This window comes from Watersipora subatra, chromosome 7, assembly GCF_963576615.1.
Source record: "Watersipora subatra chromosome 7, tzWatSuba1.1, whole genome shotgun sequence".
NCBI lineage: Eukaryota > Metazoa > Bryozoa > Gymnolaemata > Cheilostomatida > Watersiporidae > Watersipora > Watersipora subatra.
The window spans coordinates 30,151,386-30,172,770 of NC_088714.1; the positions used below are offsets into that span (position 1 = coordinate 30,151,386).

Here is a 21,385-nt window from a genome sequence, read left to right on the forward strand (position 1 = left end):
AAATAAATGTCGGACAGCTTAAAAATGCTTGTCAAATATGAAAAGTCAAATATATAAACAAAAACCTACAATTGACCAACAATTTATAATCTGTATCAGACTAGCTTAAATTACTCAAATTCATTGGGTAAGGAAACTCAGGCAATGGCAACTACATTGCCTGCCACTGTTATGCACTGTTATGCCACTGCCTCCTTTATGCGTAACATCTCATTCAATCTTCATATTAAGTCTCAAATATGTAAATCAGCTAATTGTAAAACTCATCATTTTACTGTGAGGAAGAAGTACAGTCAAACCTGAACATACAAATTGAATCTGTTCCAAGATTCTCATTGTCTATTGAAGCTGTTGTGTATTGAAACAAAAGCAAAATGGAAAACTGAGAAATGAAGTAATTATCATAATAAAGACTTCTATGGTCCCTGTGATACTATGTTACACACATATCAACAGAAGTTTAGTCTTTACCAAACAGAAGGCTAATGGTAAAAAGCTGAAGGTGCTGACAACTTCAAATTAATTTTAAACTATTTGTAATTAGATTTTTATACATGAAGAGTTTTACATTTCAAAAATATCATATGTCTGTACTACTCACACCACCATTTGTAAAAGTTCATCTCATCCGATGACAGCAATGATACATATGTTTGTACATTACAGTTATTGCTAAAACAATGGTATGTTATTTTTAGAAAATGGGGCGATTCACATATATTACTTATACTTTGACCACTATGTAATATTTTTCATGTTGTTAATGAACTTGGAATATTATTAGGTAAATAATTTCAATTACATTTTGTGCGCTTGTTGTCAGATTCATGCTTAAGTTATTCTTTCACTCATTATCAGCACATCAAGGATATCGACATCATCATAACTTTTCATCTTTACTGCTTTTTGTTTTTATTATTTTTGTTTATATTATTGCTTGTAATTAAAACTATCTAAATACTTTTATAATATACTTTTATGGAATATTATGCTGAATATAAATATAATGATCACCAAGTAAAAATGTAACTCTGCCTAAAATAACTTGGAAAATAACAGTATAAAGTCATCGCTGCAGTCAGAACATCTGGTGCAATGCATTGTGGGCATGAAGAGGTTCAACTGATGTAAAGCATGGCTTGAGAAGTATATCTATTAGTAGCGCTAAAAAGATGTTGATCTTGAATATTGAAACATCATCTATGTATTAAATTTTTATTTTACTCTAATAATTTAAACAAATACTCATATTAAAATCATATGACCATGGCAATAATCTGCCAAGTAAAGCAGCATAAAGCAATACAAGGCTCTGAAAAAAGTTGAAGAAAGTGCTGACTCCACCTTAAACTACAGATATCGATCATACTTTACCTTCAGAGTCGTCTGCTCTCAAAACATACTTGTCTTTAAAAATATGTCGTTTAGGACTAAAATCTACAGTCAAGCCTCGGCATGCAAAGTTAATCTATTTAGATATTTAATTCAGACATCTGAACCGGGTATGTTAGAGCAAACATTCTTATTAAATTACCTTGTATTTATATAAAGCTAAACGTAAAAACCTCAATTATATGTAAAAACTAAATAAACAAATTAATAAATAGTCAAGACAAGTATTTTCTCATTATGTCAACAAATTTTGATGTAGAAGTGATTGTAAATCAAAGTTCAACTGTCACTTTGACAAGCTGGCCTTTGCCTGATCTTATTTACTTTGTATGACATCATCACTCTGTATCAGCAAATCTTTACCAACTGGCAGTTTAGTGCTGCAATGGCTGCGAGATAGCCTTCATACTTCTATCATGGTAGTTTTGAATGTTGTACTGTATTCATAAAAGTTGAAGTTCTGAGAACATAATCAGTGACTAACTACATAAAAATACTTCCTTCAATCTACTCTGAATGTAAGGATTCTGGAGTCGTGCTGCAACTGCCATGGCTTAGATATTGTTGAATATACAATAATACAAGTGAATAACAAACTGTTTGAATGAACACAATTTGTTTCTATATAAACAATGCAGAAAGAAACTTTTGTATCAACAGCTAAAAGTGGGAGAAACAAACGAGTCATATATTTTTATTTGGTTACATATTCTGGCAAAAAAAGAAAAAGAAAGACAGACACCATTCAGGCGTACTGAACATGGTCAAGCCAAGTGCTGCAGCACTCTGCACTCTCCGAAGCCTACTCCTAGGCTACGGAGTCCCAACCAACAGCATCACTCTTATCTGTTATATTGATATTCAATAATGGTAGAGAGCTCCCAACAATGTAAAATATGTTTTCTATGAAGATATGGTATGCAACTAATATTATATGTGTGTGAATTGTTCAAACTTGTTGATTTTCTAAAGATGCATCATTATGTTTTAACAAAAATTGAAAAAGCTAGCAGCATTTGCGAGATACAATGCATGCATTCTTAACTTGGAAAACCTAGATAGAATTTTTAGCAGTTGTTTCCCTTTGTTGGTGGAACAGATAACTCTCAAAATAATTTCTGTTTATTTGATTTCTTTCCTATTTGATCAGATAGCACACAGGTGGATGTTTAAAAGGAGGGTTCTCAGTAACCAGATTGAGTTTTAACTAACTATGTTTAGTGATTTGACCAAAGCACAGAGCGTATTTGTGTAAAGTTTGAATGAAATTAGTCAAAAAATGTGGACATGCATAGCGTTTATGCAAACTAAATGCACTCAAATGAAATTTAAACAGGATTTAAATTTGCAGTGGTTGATATACCTACTAGGGAACCCCCTACCTTCAAAATTATGCACTACGTCATTTGTCTACCTTCTATGTAGTGTGGAAATGACAGAAATGGGAGTCATCCAGCTCAAACGTGCTGGCTAAATTAAAAAAATCAAATATATAAATGAAAACTACAAATGACAAATATTTTATTATATAAATTTAGACTAGCTCAAGTTAATCAAATTTATTGAGTAAAGAAACTCAGCTAATGTCAACTACATTACTTGCCATTGCTTATAAACTGTTTTAACTCTTGAACAAACGTGGAGCATAAGAAGTAAAAAATGCTTTTCAACCAAATTTTTTAGCTGAGCCTAAGGCTTTCAAATATTTGAATTATGCATTGACAGGACCCACACAGAAATAAACAAACACCTTAATTTAAACGCTAAAATAGTATATGTTGTGTTGTATATGTTGATTAAAAATAAATCTTTTGTGTAAAAACTTTTTTATTACCTGAGAATTGCCGGGCATTCACCTAGTTAGGCTATAAATTAACTTTGCCACCACCCGTGGGCCATTTTTTGTTTTTAATTTTAATTGATAAACTATACATCTAGTCACTGAAAGTCTGAAATAAAAGGTAAATATAATGATGCTACATCATTGAGACAGACAAAGAGCTAGCGTATTGTAACGCTTTATCTGTATAACAAAAACATGGAGACTCCACCTATTTAGCTTTCAATTAGCAAAGTTTACTGCCTCTTCACATCAGCAATCGAAAACTGGTTGAATTCAGAGCTAGTAAAGAACTTTGTTATAGCGATAACAAAATTTGTGTTTTTTATCTAAATATTTGGGCTTGTATAGGTTAGCTGAAGTTAAACAGTCGCGATCAGTCCAGGAAAGCATAAACCTTAATGATGAAATTAAAACTCATTCCCTTTCATCAATCTCGTCTACTTGAGCGCACTTAAATGTCATTAATGGCTAATCTGTTTAAAAAAAAAACAAAGGTTGTCCCTATATAAACAGTGCAGAAAAAGAAGTAGAAAAAAAGCTCTTGTATCAACAGCTGCAAGTGGGAGAAACTACGAGACATATATTTTTATATGGCTACATATTCTGGCATAAAAAAGAAAAAGAAGGGCAGACGCCGTTCAGGCGTGCCGAACATGGTCGAGCCACGTGCTGCCGCGCTTTGCACTCTCTGCAGCCTACCACTAGGCTACGGAGTCCCAACCAACAGCAGCACTGTTATTTGGTATATTTATATTCAATAATGGTACAGAGCTCCCAACAATGTAAAATATGTTTGCTATGAAGATATGGTATGAAACTAATGTTATATTTCTGTAAATTGTTCAAACTTGTTTATTTCCTGAAAACTCATCAATGTTTCAGCAAAAAAGTAAACAGCTGAGATATTGTCTTTTTGTTTGTAAAAAACTAGCAGCATCTGCAAGATCAAATGCATGCATGCTTCAATTGGGAAACCTCGTTAGAATTTTTAGCAATTGTTTCCCTTCGTTGGTGGAATAGATAACTCTCAAAATAGTTTCTGTTTATACACGCTAGCAATAAGCCTGGTGATGCCCAGATCTTCTTTCTTTTTTGATCAGATAGACAGCAGGTAGACATTTAAAAAAATGGTTTTCAAAAACCAGATGGAGTTTTGAAACCAAATATATTTCTCATTTGACCAAAGGCACGTATTTGTGTGAAGTTTGGATGAAATTAGCCAAAGAATGTAGACACGCATTGCACTTATGCAGACAAAATACACACCAAACAATTCACCCACTTCGCACCGCACTGAATTGCACCGCACCATGCGACACCACACACCACACAAAACCACGCACCACATCACAACGCACTACACAATATACAACCTCGTCGCACTGCATTATACACACATGCACGCACATACCTATACACACACATTCATACATACACTACAAACACACACCATTTTATTTACTTTGTATGGCTTTATCACTTTGTGTCAGCAAATCTTCACCGACTGGCAGTTTAGCGCTGCAATGGCTGTGAGATAGCCCTTATACCTCTATCATGGTAGTTTTGAATGTTGTATTGCATTCATAAAAGTTGAACGTTTGAGGACATAATCAGTGACTAACTACATATAAATACTTACTCCAATCTATTCTGAATGTAAGGATTCTCCGGTCGTGCTGCAACTGCCATGGCTTAGATATTGTAGAAAAACTATTTAGCATCTTTATATTACACAAACAGGCCAGTTTTTTGTAGTTGGCTCTACTTTTTTGAACATTAAATGTTTGGACCAACAAAAACTGCAATATAACAAATTACCAAAAGAAAAAATTGTCTTTTGATGAAGGCCTACAAAGAGATAAAACAACTTTAACTTTTAGGTGAGTTTTTCTATTTGGCAAAGAAAAGGACACGAAAGGCAGGCACCATTTAGACAAGCTGTCTATAGTCGAGTCATGTATGGCATGTCTGAACCAAAATTGATAACAAACTGTTAGAATGAACAAAATTTGTTTCTATATGATCAATGCAGAAAAAAACTTTCAAATCAACGGCTGCAAATCGGAGAAACAAACAAGTCATATATTTTTAATGGGCTACATATTCTGACGCGAAAAAGAAAAAGAAGGGCAAACGCCGTTCAGGCATGCCGAACATGGTCGAGCCACGTGCTGCCGCATTTTGCAGTCTCTGAAACCTACCCCTAGGCTACAGAGTCCCAACCAACAGCATCACTCTTATCTAGTATATTTATATTCAATAATGGTACAGAGCTCCCAACAATGTAAAATATGTTTGCTAAGAAGGTATGGTATGCAACTAATACTATATGTGTGTAAATTGTTCAAACCCGTTGATTTCCTAAAATTGCATCATTATGTTTTAACAAAAATTGAAAAACCTAGCTGCATTTGCAAAATACAATGCATGCATTCTTTACTTGAAAAACCTTGATAGAATTTTTAGCAGTTGTTTCCCTTTGTTGGTAAAATAGATAACTCTCAAAATAGTTTCTGTTTATTTGATTTCTTTTCAATTTGATCAGATAGCACACAGGTGGATGTTTAAGAGGAGGATTCTCAGTAACCAGATTGAGTTATAAAACTAAATATGTTTAGTGACTTGACCAAAGTACAGAGCGTATTTGTGTGAGGTTTGAATAAAATTAGCTAAAAGATGTGGACATGCATAGCGTTTATGCAAACTAAATACACACAAACGAATTTTAAATAGACTTTCAAATTGCAGTGGTGGATATACCTACTAGGGAACTCCATCATCTTAAAAATAAGCCCATACACCATTTGTCTACCTTCTATGTGGTGTAGAAATGACAAAGATAGCTGTCTGCCAGCTCAAACATGCTGGCCAAATTAAAAAAATCAAATATATAAATGACAACTACAAATGGCAAACATTTTATTATATAAGTTTAGACTAGCTCAAGGTATTCAAATTTATTGAGTAAAGAAACTCAGCTAATGTCAACTACATTACTTACCACCGTTTATAAACTGTTTTAAATCTTGGATAAATGTGTAGCATAAAAAGTAAGCCATGTTTTTCAACTATATATTTTAGCAAGGCCTTAATAGTGGAGGCATGGAGACTCCACCTATTTAGCCTCCGATTAGCAAAGGTTCCCGCCTCTTCACATCAGCAATCAAAAACTGGTTGAGTTCAGAGCCAGTAGAAAATTTTGTTATAGCGATAACAAAATTTGTGTTTGTTTATCTAAATATTGGGGCTTGTATAAGTTAGCTAAAGTTAAACAGTCGCAATCAGTCCAGGAAAGCATAAACCTTAATGATGAAATTAAAACTCATTCCCTTTCATCAATCTCGTCTACTTGAGCGCACTTAAATGTCATTAATGGCTAGTCTGTTTAAAAAAAAACAAAGGTTGTCCCTATATAAACAGTGCAGAAAAAGAAGTAGAAAAAAAGCTCTTGTATCAACAGCTGCAAGTGGGAGAAACTACGAGACATATATTTTTATATGGCTACATATTCTGGCATGAAAAAGAGAAAGAATGGCAGACGCCGTTCAGGCGTGCCGAACATGGTCGAGCCACGTGCTGCCGCGCTTTGCACTCTCTGCAGCCTACCACTAGGCTACGGAGTCCCAACCAACAGCAGCACTGTTATTTGGTATATTTATATTCAATAATGGTACAGAGCTCCCAACAATGTAAAATATGTTGGCTATGAAGGTATGGTATGAAACTAATGTTATATTTCTGTAAATTGTTCAAACTTGTTGATTTCTTCAAAACTCATCAATAATGTTTCAGCAAAAAAGTAAACAGCTGAGATATTGTCCTTTTGTTTCTAAAGAGCTAGCAGCATTTGCAAGATAAAATGAATGCATTCTTCAATTATGAAACCTCGTTAGAATTTTTAGCAGTTGTTTCCCTTTGTTGGTGAAGTAGATAACTCTCAAAATAGTTTCTGTTTATACATACTAGCAATAATCATTCCTTAATATAATTTAATAATAATAATATAATTTAATATAAGCAATAATAATTTTTTTCCTTTTTGATCAGATAGACCGCAGGTAGAGGTTTAAGTAATGGTTCTCAAAAACCAGATGGAATTTTGAAACCAAATATTCCTGATTTGATTTGAGGCACGTATTTGTGGGAAGTTTGGATGAACTTGGTCAAAGAATGCAGATACACATTGCACTTATGCAGACAAAATACACAACAAACCTTTAACCTACTTCACCCCGTCCTGCATTGCACCGCACCATGTCACATCACACATCACATACCATACACAGCACCACATACCACATAAAATCACACGCCACATCACACCACACATCACACCACTTCATCACACCACACCACACACCGCACACCTAACACCGCCCGCCGCATGCCATACACCACACAACTACACACTCAAAATTTGAATAGGGCTTAAATTTTTGGTGGTTGACATACCAACTAGGGAGCTTATCACCTTAAAAAATGAGCAACGCGCTATTTGTCTACCTTCTAGATGGTGTAGAAATGACAAAAGTAGGTGTCAGCCAGTTCAAACATGCTGGCCTAGTATAAAAAAGTCAAATATATAAATAAAAAACTACGAATTACAAACATTTTATTATCTATATTCAGATTAGCTTAAGTTACTCAAATTCATTGCGTAAAGCAACTCAGGCAATGGCAACTACATTACTCAGTGCTGTTTATAAACTATTTTATCATGATTGGCCTTGACCTTTAGTCTTGACCTTTATACATAACATTTCATTCAATCTTTATATTTAGTTTAAAATATGTAAACCAGATAACTGTGAAACTCATCATTTTACTGTGAGGAAAAAATACAGCCATACCTGAACATACAAAGTGAATCTGTTTCAAGGTTCTCTTTGTCTACTGAAGCTGTTGTGTGTTAGAAAAAACAGGTAACTTGTTACCTTTGTTTCATGGCCTGTGATCTTAATGAGAAGCAAGTCAAGTAGTTTCATACAGTATTATAATAAGTGCAATAATTTAAATTAAAGTTCTAGGGTCTGGAGCTAGAGGCCCCCTTCGGGCCAAAAATGTTTACTGTTACCAATATAACATGAATGACAGCTATTAGTTGTCAGATATAAATGAAACTTTTGCAGTTAAACTATTATCGGTTTAAACATGATTTTAGGATGTTGATGTCCTGGAGGACTGGTATGCCTCTTCCAAGGTCAGTTGCATGTCGAATACTTAGGAGATGGAAACCAAAAGAATCTATTTATGCACTAGGAGAAAAACAAAGAATATTGTCCATAAGGAAGTAATGTCTTAGATTCCCGTTTTGAAATCTTATTTCAAGTGTTATATTATGAGAAATTACAATTTTATAGTCAGGTTAAATTGTTGTTGGTATTAGAAATTATTGTAGAATATGATGTGGTCAATGAGTAAAGTTGTATAAATGTATAAATAAAGGCCTGTATGATCACTTTGGTGTTATGTTAAAGGCAGGTGAACAGAAGTTTAGCTTTGGCTATACAGTGGCTAAACAGAAGAACGATAGTGAGCAGACAGAAGGCGCTGATAGCTTCAAATTAAGATTAAATTACTATAACTTAATTATAATTTTTATACTTAATGCATTTTACATTTTCTATTTAGTTATCATATCTAGCTTTTCCAGTATTTCTTGTTTCAGGCTCGTTTTTAAATCTATAAATTACCTGAAAACTTTTGTTAAAGTTTGCACATACCAAATGCCAATATGAATGTAATCAAATACGATGCAATCAAGTATAAGAGAAGTAATATAATACAATGTGGTCAAGTAAAAGAAGAGTAATTTAATACAATGTAGTCATGTAGAGGAGAAGTAATCTAATACAATGCGGTCAAGTATAAGAGAAATAATCTAATACACTGTAGTCAAGTATAAGAGAAGTAATCTAATACAATGTAGTCATGTAGGGGAGAAGTAATCTAATACAATGTAGTCAAGTATAAGAAGAGTAATCTAATACACTGTAGTCAAGTATAAAAGAAGTAATCTAATACAATGTCGTCAAGTATAAGAGAAGTAATCTAATACACTGTAGTCAAGTAGAAGAGAAGTAATCTAACACACTGTAGTCAAGTGTAAGAGAAGTAATCTAATACACAGTAGTCCGGTAGAAGAAAAGCAGTCTCATATGGAAAAATTAGGATATAAATGAGAGATTTAATACAAAATAAAATAAAGCAATGAAATGCAACATTTTGCTACCAAAATACTAACTGATCTTTGAAACACGTGTTTCCATTTTACTGCAAGTTTCTACGCCATTTAAAATAATCTAAAAACTTTTGTTAAATTTTGCTGAAGTCATGAATATCCTTGTATCCTACAGCCAAATAGCAAATTTGGACATATTCAACAAGGATGTACTTGTATATTGTAATAAATGTAGTATAAATACTTGAAATATACAAAACATAAAAGTATTAACAACCAGCAAAATTGTTACTGATTTACCTATCACAGACACGGCTTGAGTGTCTGGTGTGTATTAAAATACTGCGAAATGGCCTTCTCCAATAATTCATAAAGACTTTTTACAAAAACTCTTTACTGCATCACATAAATTATACAACCCTGTTTCAACCAAATATTGCCAAACTTCTTTAAACAACCAGCCATGGTAGAAAGTACAAAGTTTCACTGGTGCCAAACATTACTTGTGGCAATCCTTATTTAAAAGCATTCAGTATGTCTTTAGTCGAGGCAGAATGTATCGCTTGATGTGATTATGTTCCTCCACCTTGTCTTCAGATGAGCCTTTGAAGAGACACGGCTTCATTTTCACAAAAACTGTACCACCAGCCACCGGTGGGTTCATATTCTACAACATTATTTATGTATCAAGTTATTCTATAAACTGTACCACCAGCCACCGGTGGGTTCATATTCTACAACATTACTTATGTATCAAGTCATTCAATAAACTGTACCACCAGCCACCGGTGGGTTCATATTCTACAACATTACTTATGTATCAAGCCATTCTATAAACTGTACCACCAGCCACCGGTGGGTTCATATTCTACAACATTATTTATGTATCAAGTTATTCTATAAACTGTACCACCAGCCACCGGTGGGTTCATATTCTACAACATTACTTATGTATCAAGTCATTCTATAAACTGTACCACCAGCCACCGGTGGGTTCATATTCTACAACATTACTTATGTATCAAGTTATTCTATAAACTGTACCACCAGCCACCGGTTGGTTCATATTCTACAACATTACTTATGTATCAAGCCATTCTATAGACTAAACAACAATTTGTTAGCATGTCCGTTTACAATGTTACCTTTTTAATTACCATTTTTACAATTGATTTGTTTACCGCTGTCAATGAGGTAAGAGAGACTAACTTTAACAAATGTCATGCTTTTGTGTTCCTTTCAAAAATTACATTAATATTAAACTGACAGTAATTTACTAGATTTAAGTTGAATCTAGAGCTTGTATTTTATTTAAAAAGGTTGATATTGTTTATATCGCTTATACTTTAAGCTGTTTATATTGTTCTTAACCTAACAGTCACTATAGTTACTATGTAAACTTACATAGAGTTACCAAAGTTTTAGCTAAAGCAAAGCAAATCAAAGCTAAAATCAGTTACTTGCAAAGAGGTCTACAAACTGCATGGTACATGAGGTCTACAATTTACATGTTACAAATAGGTCTTAAGTCTACATGCTACAGTGAGGTCTACAGAATACCCATTGCAATGAGTCTCATAAGCTATACATTACAATGAGGTCTACAGTCTAAATTTAATAATGAGATCTACAGTCTACATGCTACAACAGTGTTTCCATAACCCCAAAATTCTATCAAAAGTATCAAATTTATGTTCAAGAATGAATGCTGTAATTATGATCCTGGTCATTCATACCAGTTCAAAATAATTACTGTTACTTTGTGTGATTTTAGTTAAAAGTGTTTTCTTTGAAGCATGGAGTCGTCATATTCCAGGCTAACAGGAAAAACAATTATATAATACAAGATACAAGCAAACAAATATGGTAGACTTACCTGTAAGTTGCACCTCTTTAACTCGGTTATTACAGGTTTTTCGGAGTCTTGATCTTTGAGTATTTTAAGATGAAAATCATGTAGCCTCTGCTCCAGAGAGAGCAAAACCTGTTAGAAAATTCAATAGAAGTTTTTATATCAGTTTGAGTTTAATCAGTACTGCAGCAACCAGTTAATTGTGGTTATGTTTTAGGTATGGTACTGCAGTGTTGTTACAACTGCTTATAATCTGCTACAATTGATTTTTTAATATCATTTATAATGCTCTATGGTGAACAACTCCTCTTTTAAACAGCGAGTGTGCTAGCTAATCATCAAAACAGATTTTTCAAAACCACCAAATTAAAAACCAAAGATTGCCACCAAGCTAAAAATGTTCAAAAAAATTGAGCAAGCTTTAGTTTAGCTTTGTTTAATTTGAAATGACAGTTTAGTTCCTACAAACAATCAAAGCTAAAAAAGTTCAGTTCCATTTTCTTTGGCAGAACAAGTTGACACGCCTAGCAATGTATAGCTATAGGTATATCTATAAGTATAGCTATACCTATAGCTATAACTTTCGGTATAGCCATAGGTATAGCTATACCTATAGGTATAGCTGTAGGTATACACATAGCAAGGTACTAATATAATGACTCACAGCATTGCTTGACTCAGACTGATCTAGGTTGGGGTCAGGTAGAGAGTCCCCAGTGCCATTGAGAAGTCGTAACAACTGATCGGGTGCTGACTGTGGCCGTCTTTTGCTTTTCATAGCTTCTCTTCTCTGCTCAATCACTTCAAGGACTGAAAGTGTAAAGGATATCAGCTGATCTTGTACAGGAACTTGGTGATCTTCAACATCAGTGATTTAGTCTAAACAATTTTATATATAGAAAAGCATCTCATTTCTACAACATATCTAAATGCTAAAAACTCTAAAAAGAGTTAAGTTTGGAGTCATGACTGAGAAGTTAGTAAACAGTATTTTGTAAACTATACATCATATATGCAATATACTGTATATTATATACTGTACACTATATACTACATACTATAAACTGTATACAATATACTGTATACTATATACTGTATACTATATACTGTATACAATATACTGTATATTATATACTCTATACTATATACAATAAACTGAGCACTATATAGTGTATACTATATACTGTATGCTGTATAGTGTGTATACTATATACTGTATACAATATACTGTATACAATATACTGTAAACTATATACTGTATACAATATACTGTATACTATATACTGTAAACTATTTATTGTATAAAATATACTGTATACTATACACTATATACTCTATACTATACTATCTATCTACATGTAGGTACTTATAAGACGCTGATCATCTTGTAACTTTGCTTGATAACTAACTCTGCACTGGTGAAATAATATAGGTGGTAATTAAAGTGCTTTGTAGAATATTGTTATATATAAAACTCAAAGTCATAGCATTCAGTTTAGTAGACCAACTCTTAACCAACTGAGCTAACTGACCATGTACCAGTTTTGCAGAATATTCTTTACTATAATAAGAGCGGTGTTTCGGGACGTAAATAAATTCTCAAGATAGGGAAGACTTACAAGAACAGACTGTCAGAGCTCTATGCTTTATCCACAGTGTATTTTATGTGAAAAACAGGTTTCTGCCATCCCAATCAATGCCAGGAGCTCAATTGGCAATCATAGAACTTTCGTTTTTCATATTAATGCTCCATGATCTATCTGATTAGCAACTAAACAATGTGCCTTTGCAAGCATTAAGGACAATTGTCATTGATGAACACATTCATGGATCGTTGTCATCAAAGCAGTGTGCGTTGAAAATCTACACATACTATGAGTTGTCTGTTTGAAAATAAAATAAATTCTGAACAACACCGGGTTTAATACTAGTAAGATATAAAATTTGAACTATTTACCTTGTATACTATGCATTATATAGTATAAAATATATACACAATATATACAACATACTACCCACTATGTAATATAAATTATATATTTTACAGCGCATTAAATATACTAATATACTATACACAGCATGTTATGCACACCTACATGTACATGAACATATACTGTACAAAAAAATCTAATTAGCGCAAAAAGCAATGAAAAAGGAAGCAATTGAAGTCGCAAGGCATTACTACGAAAGCAGGACTTGCTGCTGCTTTTTCTCCAGTCAATTTATGGCATGAATGCAGCAGCCTGACAACACCGCTCTGGCGCACACCTCAATATAGCTCACCATTAAAAAAGGCTACTAATGGGTAATCTCCTATTTCGTTCAGAGTCTCTTCCTTTGGCATCACAGCCGAAGATGCCTTTCGTCTAGGCATCTTTTGACTAGGCAGAGAGGATTGATTAGACTACAAATGAGGAAAATTGGAAAAAAATCTTTAGTACTTATTTGGCAGATCAAAGACAGATCAACATGAGTATAAATCAAAAACTTTCGTAAGTGGGAAAGCTAGCGCTGAAGAACACATGGAGTTAACATCATAAGAAGAGATGATATACATAGAAGTACTAGGTGGTAGTAAACATTAATATCAAGGCTGGTAGTAAAAAATACAAGGAGGTCAACATCCTTCTGAGAAGAAAAACAGATCAAGAAAGGTAAGCATGCCTCATAAACCAGTGTCATGACATTCAAACCTATAATACGAAAGAAAGATGGATGTAATGTACAGGAGAGTGAAACGATTGTTTTCCACCAAGGAAAAAATACCAAGCTAAAGGGTGCTGAAGGATGCGTGCAAAAATCTACTGACAGAAGAAGAAAATATCAAGGTCAGATAGAAGCAATACATAGAACACCTACGTTGCAAAATGGAAAGTGGAAATGGAAACCTGAAGTGCTGAAATGCGAGTTAATATCAGCAATTAACAGGTTGTGTTGAAAGAGGGCAGAAGAGAAAGCTGGCATTTCAGCCAAATTCATCAAGGCATTGATAATGAAACAAGGATAAAATTCTTTGAGCTTTGGCTCACAGATGTACAAATGTAGTTTGGCCTGACAATTTTGGTAGGAGCGATTTAGCTCCTCTTGAGAGAAAAATAAATGCCATTCAATGTAAAGACCAGTGTTTCAGCAGTTCCATCTGTTGGATCTCACACGTGCCAAAGGTTGTACTAGGAATTTTAATCACTTGACTGGAAAGAAAAACTGGTTTGGAAAAGATCAGTTTTGATTTAGAAGTGGATGCGCAACTAGAGAGGCTACTGGTGCGATGTGAGTTTTCAGCGAGTGGTACATTGAGTTCAAGTAAGAGATGGGTGAGTGCTTAGTTGACTTTAAAAAAACCTTTGAACAAGTCAATTGAACAAAATCAATCTAGGTATCGAAACAGATTAGAATAGACTGGAGGGGCAGACAGCATCAGTACAAACCAGGGAAAATACACAGCTAGGCATCATTGGAAAAAAGTCCACCAATGATGTCTTGTCTCATACATTCTCTTCAACATATATGTAGAAGCAATGCTGAGAGAGGCTGTGAAGGAAGCGGAAGAGGATGTGAAAGTAAGAGGGCAGCTTGTCAAGTCTGTGCAACTCATTGACAACCAAGCAATGATAGCATTAAAAGTGGACTACCACATATGATGGAATGTACCAACAGGATTGCAAACAACTACGGCAGAAGAATAAATACTAAAAAGACCAAGGCAATGAAGATCGGAAGACAACACGGCCAAATCTGCCAGCTGAGAAAAGAAAATGAACTAGAACAAGGGCACAGTATCAAATACTTAGATACTTTTATTACTGTCCATAGATGATGTCAGAGATAAGAACAGGAATAGCGATGGTGAAGCCAGCATTTGAGAAGGATAACACGCTGTTCATTAGAGGTCAGTCATTGCTTGGAACTGAAGGAAAGACTGATCGAGCTTTTGTAGAAAAGGTACTGTTGTAGGGCTTATGGTTCAGAAATGTAGACAAAGGAGAAAGTTATTATAGGGCCTTTGGTTTGAAGATGTAAACAAGGAAGGGAGTTGTTGATCCTATGGTTTGGAGATATGGACAAAGAAGAGATTTGTTGAAGGGCTTACTTTTCAGAGATGTGGACAAAGAAAAGATTTGGTGTAGATCTTACGGTTTAAAGATATGGACAAAGAAGATAGTTGTTGTAAGGCCTATAGTTCAAACCTGTTGAAAAAGATGAAAGTTGTTGTAGGTACTATGGTTCAGAGATTTGGACAAAGAAGAGAGTTGTTGTAAGACTTATTGTTCGGAAATGTGGACTAAGAAGAGGGTTGCTGTAAGTCCTATTGTTCAATGATGTGGACAAAAAGGGAGTTGTTATAGAGCCTATGGTTCGGAGATTAGAACAAAGAGGAAAGTTTTTGTAGAGCCTATGGTTAGGAAATGTGTACAAAGAAAAGAGTTGTTGTAGGTACTATGGTTAGGAGATGTGTACAAAGAAGAAAGTTGTTGTAGGACCTATCTTTCGGGGATCTGGACAAAGAAGAGAGTGTATAGTAAAAGAATAAATACATTTGAGATGTGGATAAGGAGAAAAATAAAAAACATCATTTGAAGGAGTAAGGCAAAGAATGAAGATGTCTTAGGGTTGGAGAGGTGCATCTAAACCTTGTGGATACCATCAATATGAAAAAAGGTAGTTAGGACACATTCTGTGACACAAGAGCTTGATGAGATATTTGATAAAAGGAAGAATCAAAGGGAAGAAGACCAAAAAGAAGAGAATGATGATGATGAATGAAATACTGAGTCGAGGGTGCTACTGTCAAATGAAGTGAAATGCAAAGAATTAAGATTTTTAGAGAATTATGACATGAGAGACTTGCAAAAGACAGAACTGCAATATTCTATTCCATAAAATTTTTTCATGTATTACTGAACAAACTGAAAGTAATAGTGTTCGCTCACACAACTGACATCTCCATTCCATTAGATGCGCTACTGGATAATCTATGTGTGAAAGGTTTAGGAATACTGCAGGAAAAAGTGTTATTTCATATTATGTATGAAAGGAAAATCACTAAATGGACCAGTAAATAGACTAAAAACATTATTAATGATATATAATAGTATATAGTAACACGATACAACACAATGCAATATAATACAATAAATTAAAATACAACACAGTGAACTACAGTGTAACGAAATGTAATACATCACCATATAGATATAATACTAGAAATTCCACTGTCATACAGCCCACGACCAAAGTGATATTGGAAAAAAGAAAGGGTACTGATGGTTGAGAAATGCAATATTAGCAGTCAAATAGGATAACTGCAATGGTAGCTGTAATGTACTGGGTGTGGGTGTTTTTATATACAACAAACAGCAATAATGGAAGGAAAAGATTATATGTTTATATCTCTCCTCCTGCAAAAAGAGAAATGCAATATTGGCCAATATTAGAAGTAAAATGCACTGATATTATTAGAATAACCAATATTATTTATATAGTAATAATAAAAAACCAATGCACAATTTTGTTTACATTTCAAAATGGCATAGCAAACAATATCACGAAGTTGTGATATTTATATAGATTTTTAGAAAATCTGTACTACGTAATCATTGTTCTGTAGTCATCCAAACTTATAATTAATTATTGTAATAATCTCATTAAAACCGTTAGAAAAATATCATCGTCATGCCTTTACTTACACTGCGTTAGATTTTTATAAAATCTGTACTACGTAGTCATCCAAACTTATAATTAATTATTGTAATAATCTCATAAGAAACGATAAAAAATATCATCGTCATTTGCTTTACTTATACTGCGTTGGACATCAGTTAGAATGCGAAAGTATTCAAATGTGTTGGCAAATGAAAATGAAAAAATTGAAATCGGCAAAAATGAAACGATATCTGTACTCCTATGTTAATTGCCAAAACCTTCGGCAATTTGACAATGCTATAGACTGGTGAAAAGTGCACGTTATTTTTTGTGAAATTCGCAAGACTTCATCGTTCTATTATCTGTCGCTCGGCGCTTCAATTTTCGGTCTTAACTTTTATTAAACCAAGCCTTTCAAGCATTTTGTGACGATTTTCGTCCAAATTAATCTGTCTATTTGCGTATAATCCGATCAGATGGGTTAGTTTTAGGAATTTGTGGTAACCCTTCAAAGGCTTGGTAACATATTTAAATAGGTTTAAATGTGTTTTGTATCGTTATTAAACTTTAAAGACTTTACAAAACGATGCTTAAATTTGTTGATGAAATTTCTTGACGAGGGTTCGTCTCATTTTTGATGAATAATTTTCGTAAGTTGTGTGCACATGCATTTATCATAAAAACTCCCACACTTCGCTCCGCTCGTTTGGTCGTGGGATTATACGTTACAAAACGAAACAATATGATTCAATGTAAGATTTTTTGTCTTATGCATTTAGAGAGAACCCCCGAATTCATTAGTAAATGGAAGAAAACCAAGCTAGATAACATAACATGATATAATATATTTCATTATATGCATGTACAGAGAATAAATAAATGAATCAGGTAATAGAGCTAACACAAACCTAACAATATAGCAGGTCGCAGACCACCATTTAGGGTGAAACTTTTTGACGGTGCGGTGATGGACTCCAGTTATATTGGTTATAAAGTGAGCAAGCTATGGTTAACTAGTTTCATGGTATTACTTACCTTAGCAGGAGCACTACTGGGTGTTCCATCATGTTCACCTAATGTGCGTTCATTATGTTGAAGGCCTTCATCAGCCGATCCTGGAGTTATCATCTCATTGTCTGTTTTTATGCGTACACGAGTAGGGTGAGAAGTGTGAGGTCGCTGTTTGGCCGATGCTCGATCAGATTGATGTACAATAGTCGACTGCGCTCGATGTCCTGCGGAAGAAGCAGGCCTAGTCGATGGGTTTGAATGAGGGATTGGGTTCTGCTCAAGGTTCTCTGTGGTGCCATATTCATGATACTTGAGCATGACCTTTTGCGAGGCAGCAAAGTCACTCAACTTCACATTGTTTAGCTCTCTTCTGCTCCGAGGTCGTCTGCCATTTCCTGAGAGTGCTTCTGAATAATAAAAAACAGAAATAAAAAAAAGAAAAAAAAGGAGTAAAGCTTTCAAGGCTCTGAAATGTATACTAATAAGGTGACTCAAAGAAAAGTCTGAGAGACGAACTGATGTGGGAGCAATTCATCAAAGATCGAGCATGATTCTGCTTAGCTTACTGCAAACAAAGGCTATGCGTGTTTTTAAGTGCATTTTGCTAAAACAAGGGCTCTGCGCTAAAACAAGGGATCTTGGCTGAACATGTGTGAGCCCGGTAGCAAGAGAACTTTGACAACTGAAGACATGGCCAGTTGTGGAGAGCATTTTAAGGTTGGATGTCTTTCCTATCACTACTAGTGGCCTTTTCTGGGAATCAAACACAAATCTGCTGCTTTCGAGTCAGGTGTTCTCGAGCACTAGGCTAGGACTGCCTTTTCTGGCAAACTGATGACATTCTAAAGACTAGATATAAAACTGCCTAAAGTGCGGGAATATTAGAATAGAGCAGCCGTGGCCTGGTGGTCTGAAACACCTTACCTCAAACGGGTTCAGGTTTAATTCTCATAAAAGGCCACTGGTGGTAATAGTAAGATCATTCAACTTAAAATTGCTTTTTGCAACTGAGCATGTCTCCAGTCGTCGAGGTTCACTCGTCATTGAAATGTTCAGCCAAGATCACGGAGCTACCGTCTGTGCAACAATGGCTCTTGAAACAGGCACAGCCTTGGCTTACAGTGAGCTAATCAGACATCGGACTCAACCTTCGAGAGGCTGCTCACACAATGGAAAGGTCGTCAGAACTTGACTCACAAACCTGAGAGTCTTCTTTATTAAATATAGAAATAATTATCTAATTAAATCCATGAAAAATAACACAGTCGGAGTAATCATATGTCTCCGTAATATTGATGCATCGCTGTATGGAAGAGTTATCACTCATACTGCTTACGGCCACACAGTATTGTTTTACATGAAAGTATTTAGCACAAAGTGTCCTGTGCTGAATCATAGACTCAATTGTATTTTGGCATATAATGTTTTTGCTAAAAGATACACAAATCGCAAGCCACCATTTTGTAAATTGGATGTAACTATTTAATACTCCAACTGGTTTAGCATATAAATTATATTTTCAAACTCTCTAAAGCATATGCCTCGATACCAGACAACATGTTTTAAAATACATGTACGTGACGCAACAACGCATAACCAATATAATTATAATGCACTAATATACAACAAAATATAATGCATGTAGTATAATGCAACATAAAACAAAAAAACAAAATAACATAATAAAATGCAATATAATATAATTTTTTTTATAAAAAAGAGTCAAGGCCGGGCATCTGTTCATAGCCATGCTTAAAGCGTTAAGAAAAGAGATCGCTGTCAACTAGATTTGAACATGTAACTTTCAGCTTAGTTGACCGATCACTACAACCTGCACCAGTCAACAGCCGTGCTGTATTTTCAAATAATTGTGCAGTTAATTGTTACATATGCTGATCTCTCACACCACATGAGACTGCCAGGGTACTAATAAGGTATAATATGACACCTGACGATCTCTCACATCGCATCAAACTGCCAGGGTACTAATATGGTATAATATGACACCTGACGATCTCTCACATTGCACCAGACTGCCAGGGTACTAATAAGGTATAATATGTCACCTGACGATCTCTCACATCGCATCAGACTACCAGGGTACTAGTAAGGTATAATATGTCACCTGACGATCTCTCACATTGCACCAGACTGCCAGAGTACTAGTAAGGTATAATATGTCACCTGACGATCTCTCACATCGCATCAGACTGCCAGGGTACTAGTAAGGTATAATATGACACCTACACTATGTTTCCATGATGTGCAGTGCTTCGGAGTTGCGCCCTCTCCGAATCATGGAAACGGCGTCTTCGCACTAAAATCCCTGCGCACTGATCAGTGCGAAGCCAGTGCAAACTCGCAGCAAGGAAACAGCAACTGCGCAGTGGCTGCGCATAGCTCTCATGCCGTGGAGACGAATTCTTCGAGGGCCATAAACTAGTACAAATGTTATCCCGCTAATCTTGTTGTTTTCTATTCTTCCGATCTTATTTCACCTAAATTTAATTATGGTCTGCACCCACGAGGATGATGAGGTGATTACTTTCCTAGACTTTGTTATCGATGCCAACACTTTTCGAAAAATAGGTAGCAAGTCCTAAATTAATGTTTAAATAATATCTTACTTAAAAAATAATTATTAAAAATATATTACTTTGTAAAAATTGTGTTAAGGTTTATAAAACCTTGTGAATGTGTATTGTAAATAAAAGTATAATGATGACAGAAGCATAAAAAGACCGTTTCTGACGTTCGGTATCCATGATCGATTCGATTTCTCCATCAGGCGATTCGATTTATGCAATTTCTCTTCTCTGGCTAATTTGCTGAAAACCACTGCGCAGCATGGAAACGTACAATCCCCTCGACTTCGGAGGGGGCTGCATCGCAGTACTGCGCACCATGGAAACATGGTGCTAATGATCTCTCACATGGCATCAGACTGCCAGGGTACTAGTAAGGTATAATATGATAGAATGTAATACAGAATAATATAATATATAATAATGTAAAAAAGCTACGCATGGTAAAACATTAAACCTATTCAAGTTCCCTCAATCACATTTACATATTCCAGGTAAACTCACTATAAAATCAGTTATTCTTCTTGATTATTCCAATTTAAAAAAGTGTAAACTGGAAACATATTTAAGAATATCAACAGAGAAATTTACTTTTGCGCATTTCATGCAAATTCCGAAGCTTGCCGCTAACAGAGTTATCTCGCTGTTCCTTAAGTATTCTCTCTCGAGCTGACAAGGCATGTTTCCTCCTCTCTATGCTCTTGTACCGGAAGTAGACAGAGTCTGGTACACAAGGCTCAAACAGCTGCATCTTCCCTTCGGTAAACAACTACAATAGTAATGATCTACAAGAACTTCAGAATGAACAGGGCAGACTGTAGAACAATGTCTATGAGCTGGAGGGGCCAAAGCACACTGTGAACTATTTTGGAAAGGTT

At 34.8% G+C, this 21,385-nt stretch overlaps 1 protein-coding gene across 1 annotated transcript in view; it reads right to left on the reverse strand.

Moving 5' to 3' along the window:
* Positions 1–9,732: 9,732 nt before the first annotated feature.
* The window catches only part of LOC137400124 (uncharacterized), a 33,411-nt gene continuing 21,758 nt past the window's right edge, over positions 9,733–21,385 (reverse strand). The window contains exons 10-15 of the mRNA XM_068086436.1: positions 21,099–21,276; positions 17,947–18,329; positions 13,552–13,672; positions 11,933–12,078; positions 11,293–11,400; positions 9,733–10,083 (exon numbers count right to left, since the gene is read on the reverse strand). Of these exons, the coding sequence (XP_067942537.1) occupies positions 9,946–10,083; positions 11,293–11,400; positions 11,933–12,078; positions 13,552–13,672; positions 17,947–18,329; positions 21,099–21,276 (1,074 nt within the window). The 3' untranslated portion in view covers positions 9,733–9,945. The remainder of the gene's footprint in view (positions 10,084–11,292; positions 11,401–11,932; positions 12,079–13,551; positions 13,673–17,946; positions 18,330–21,098; positions 21,277–21,385) is intronic.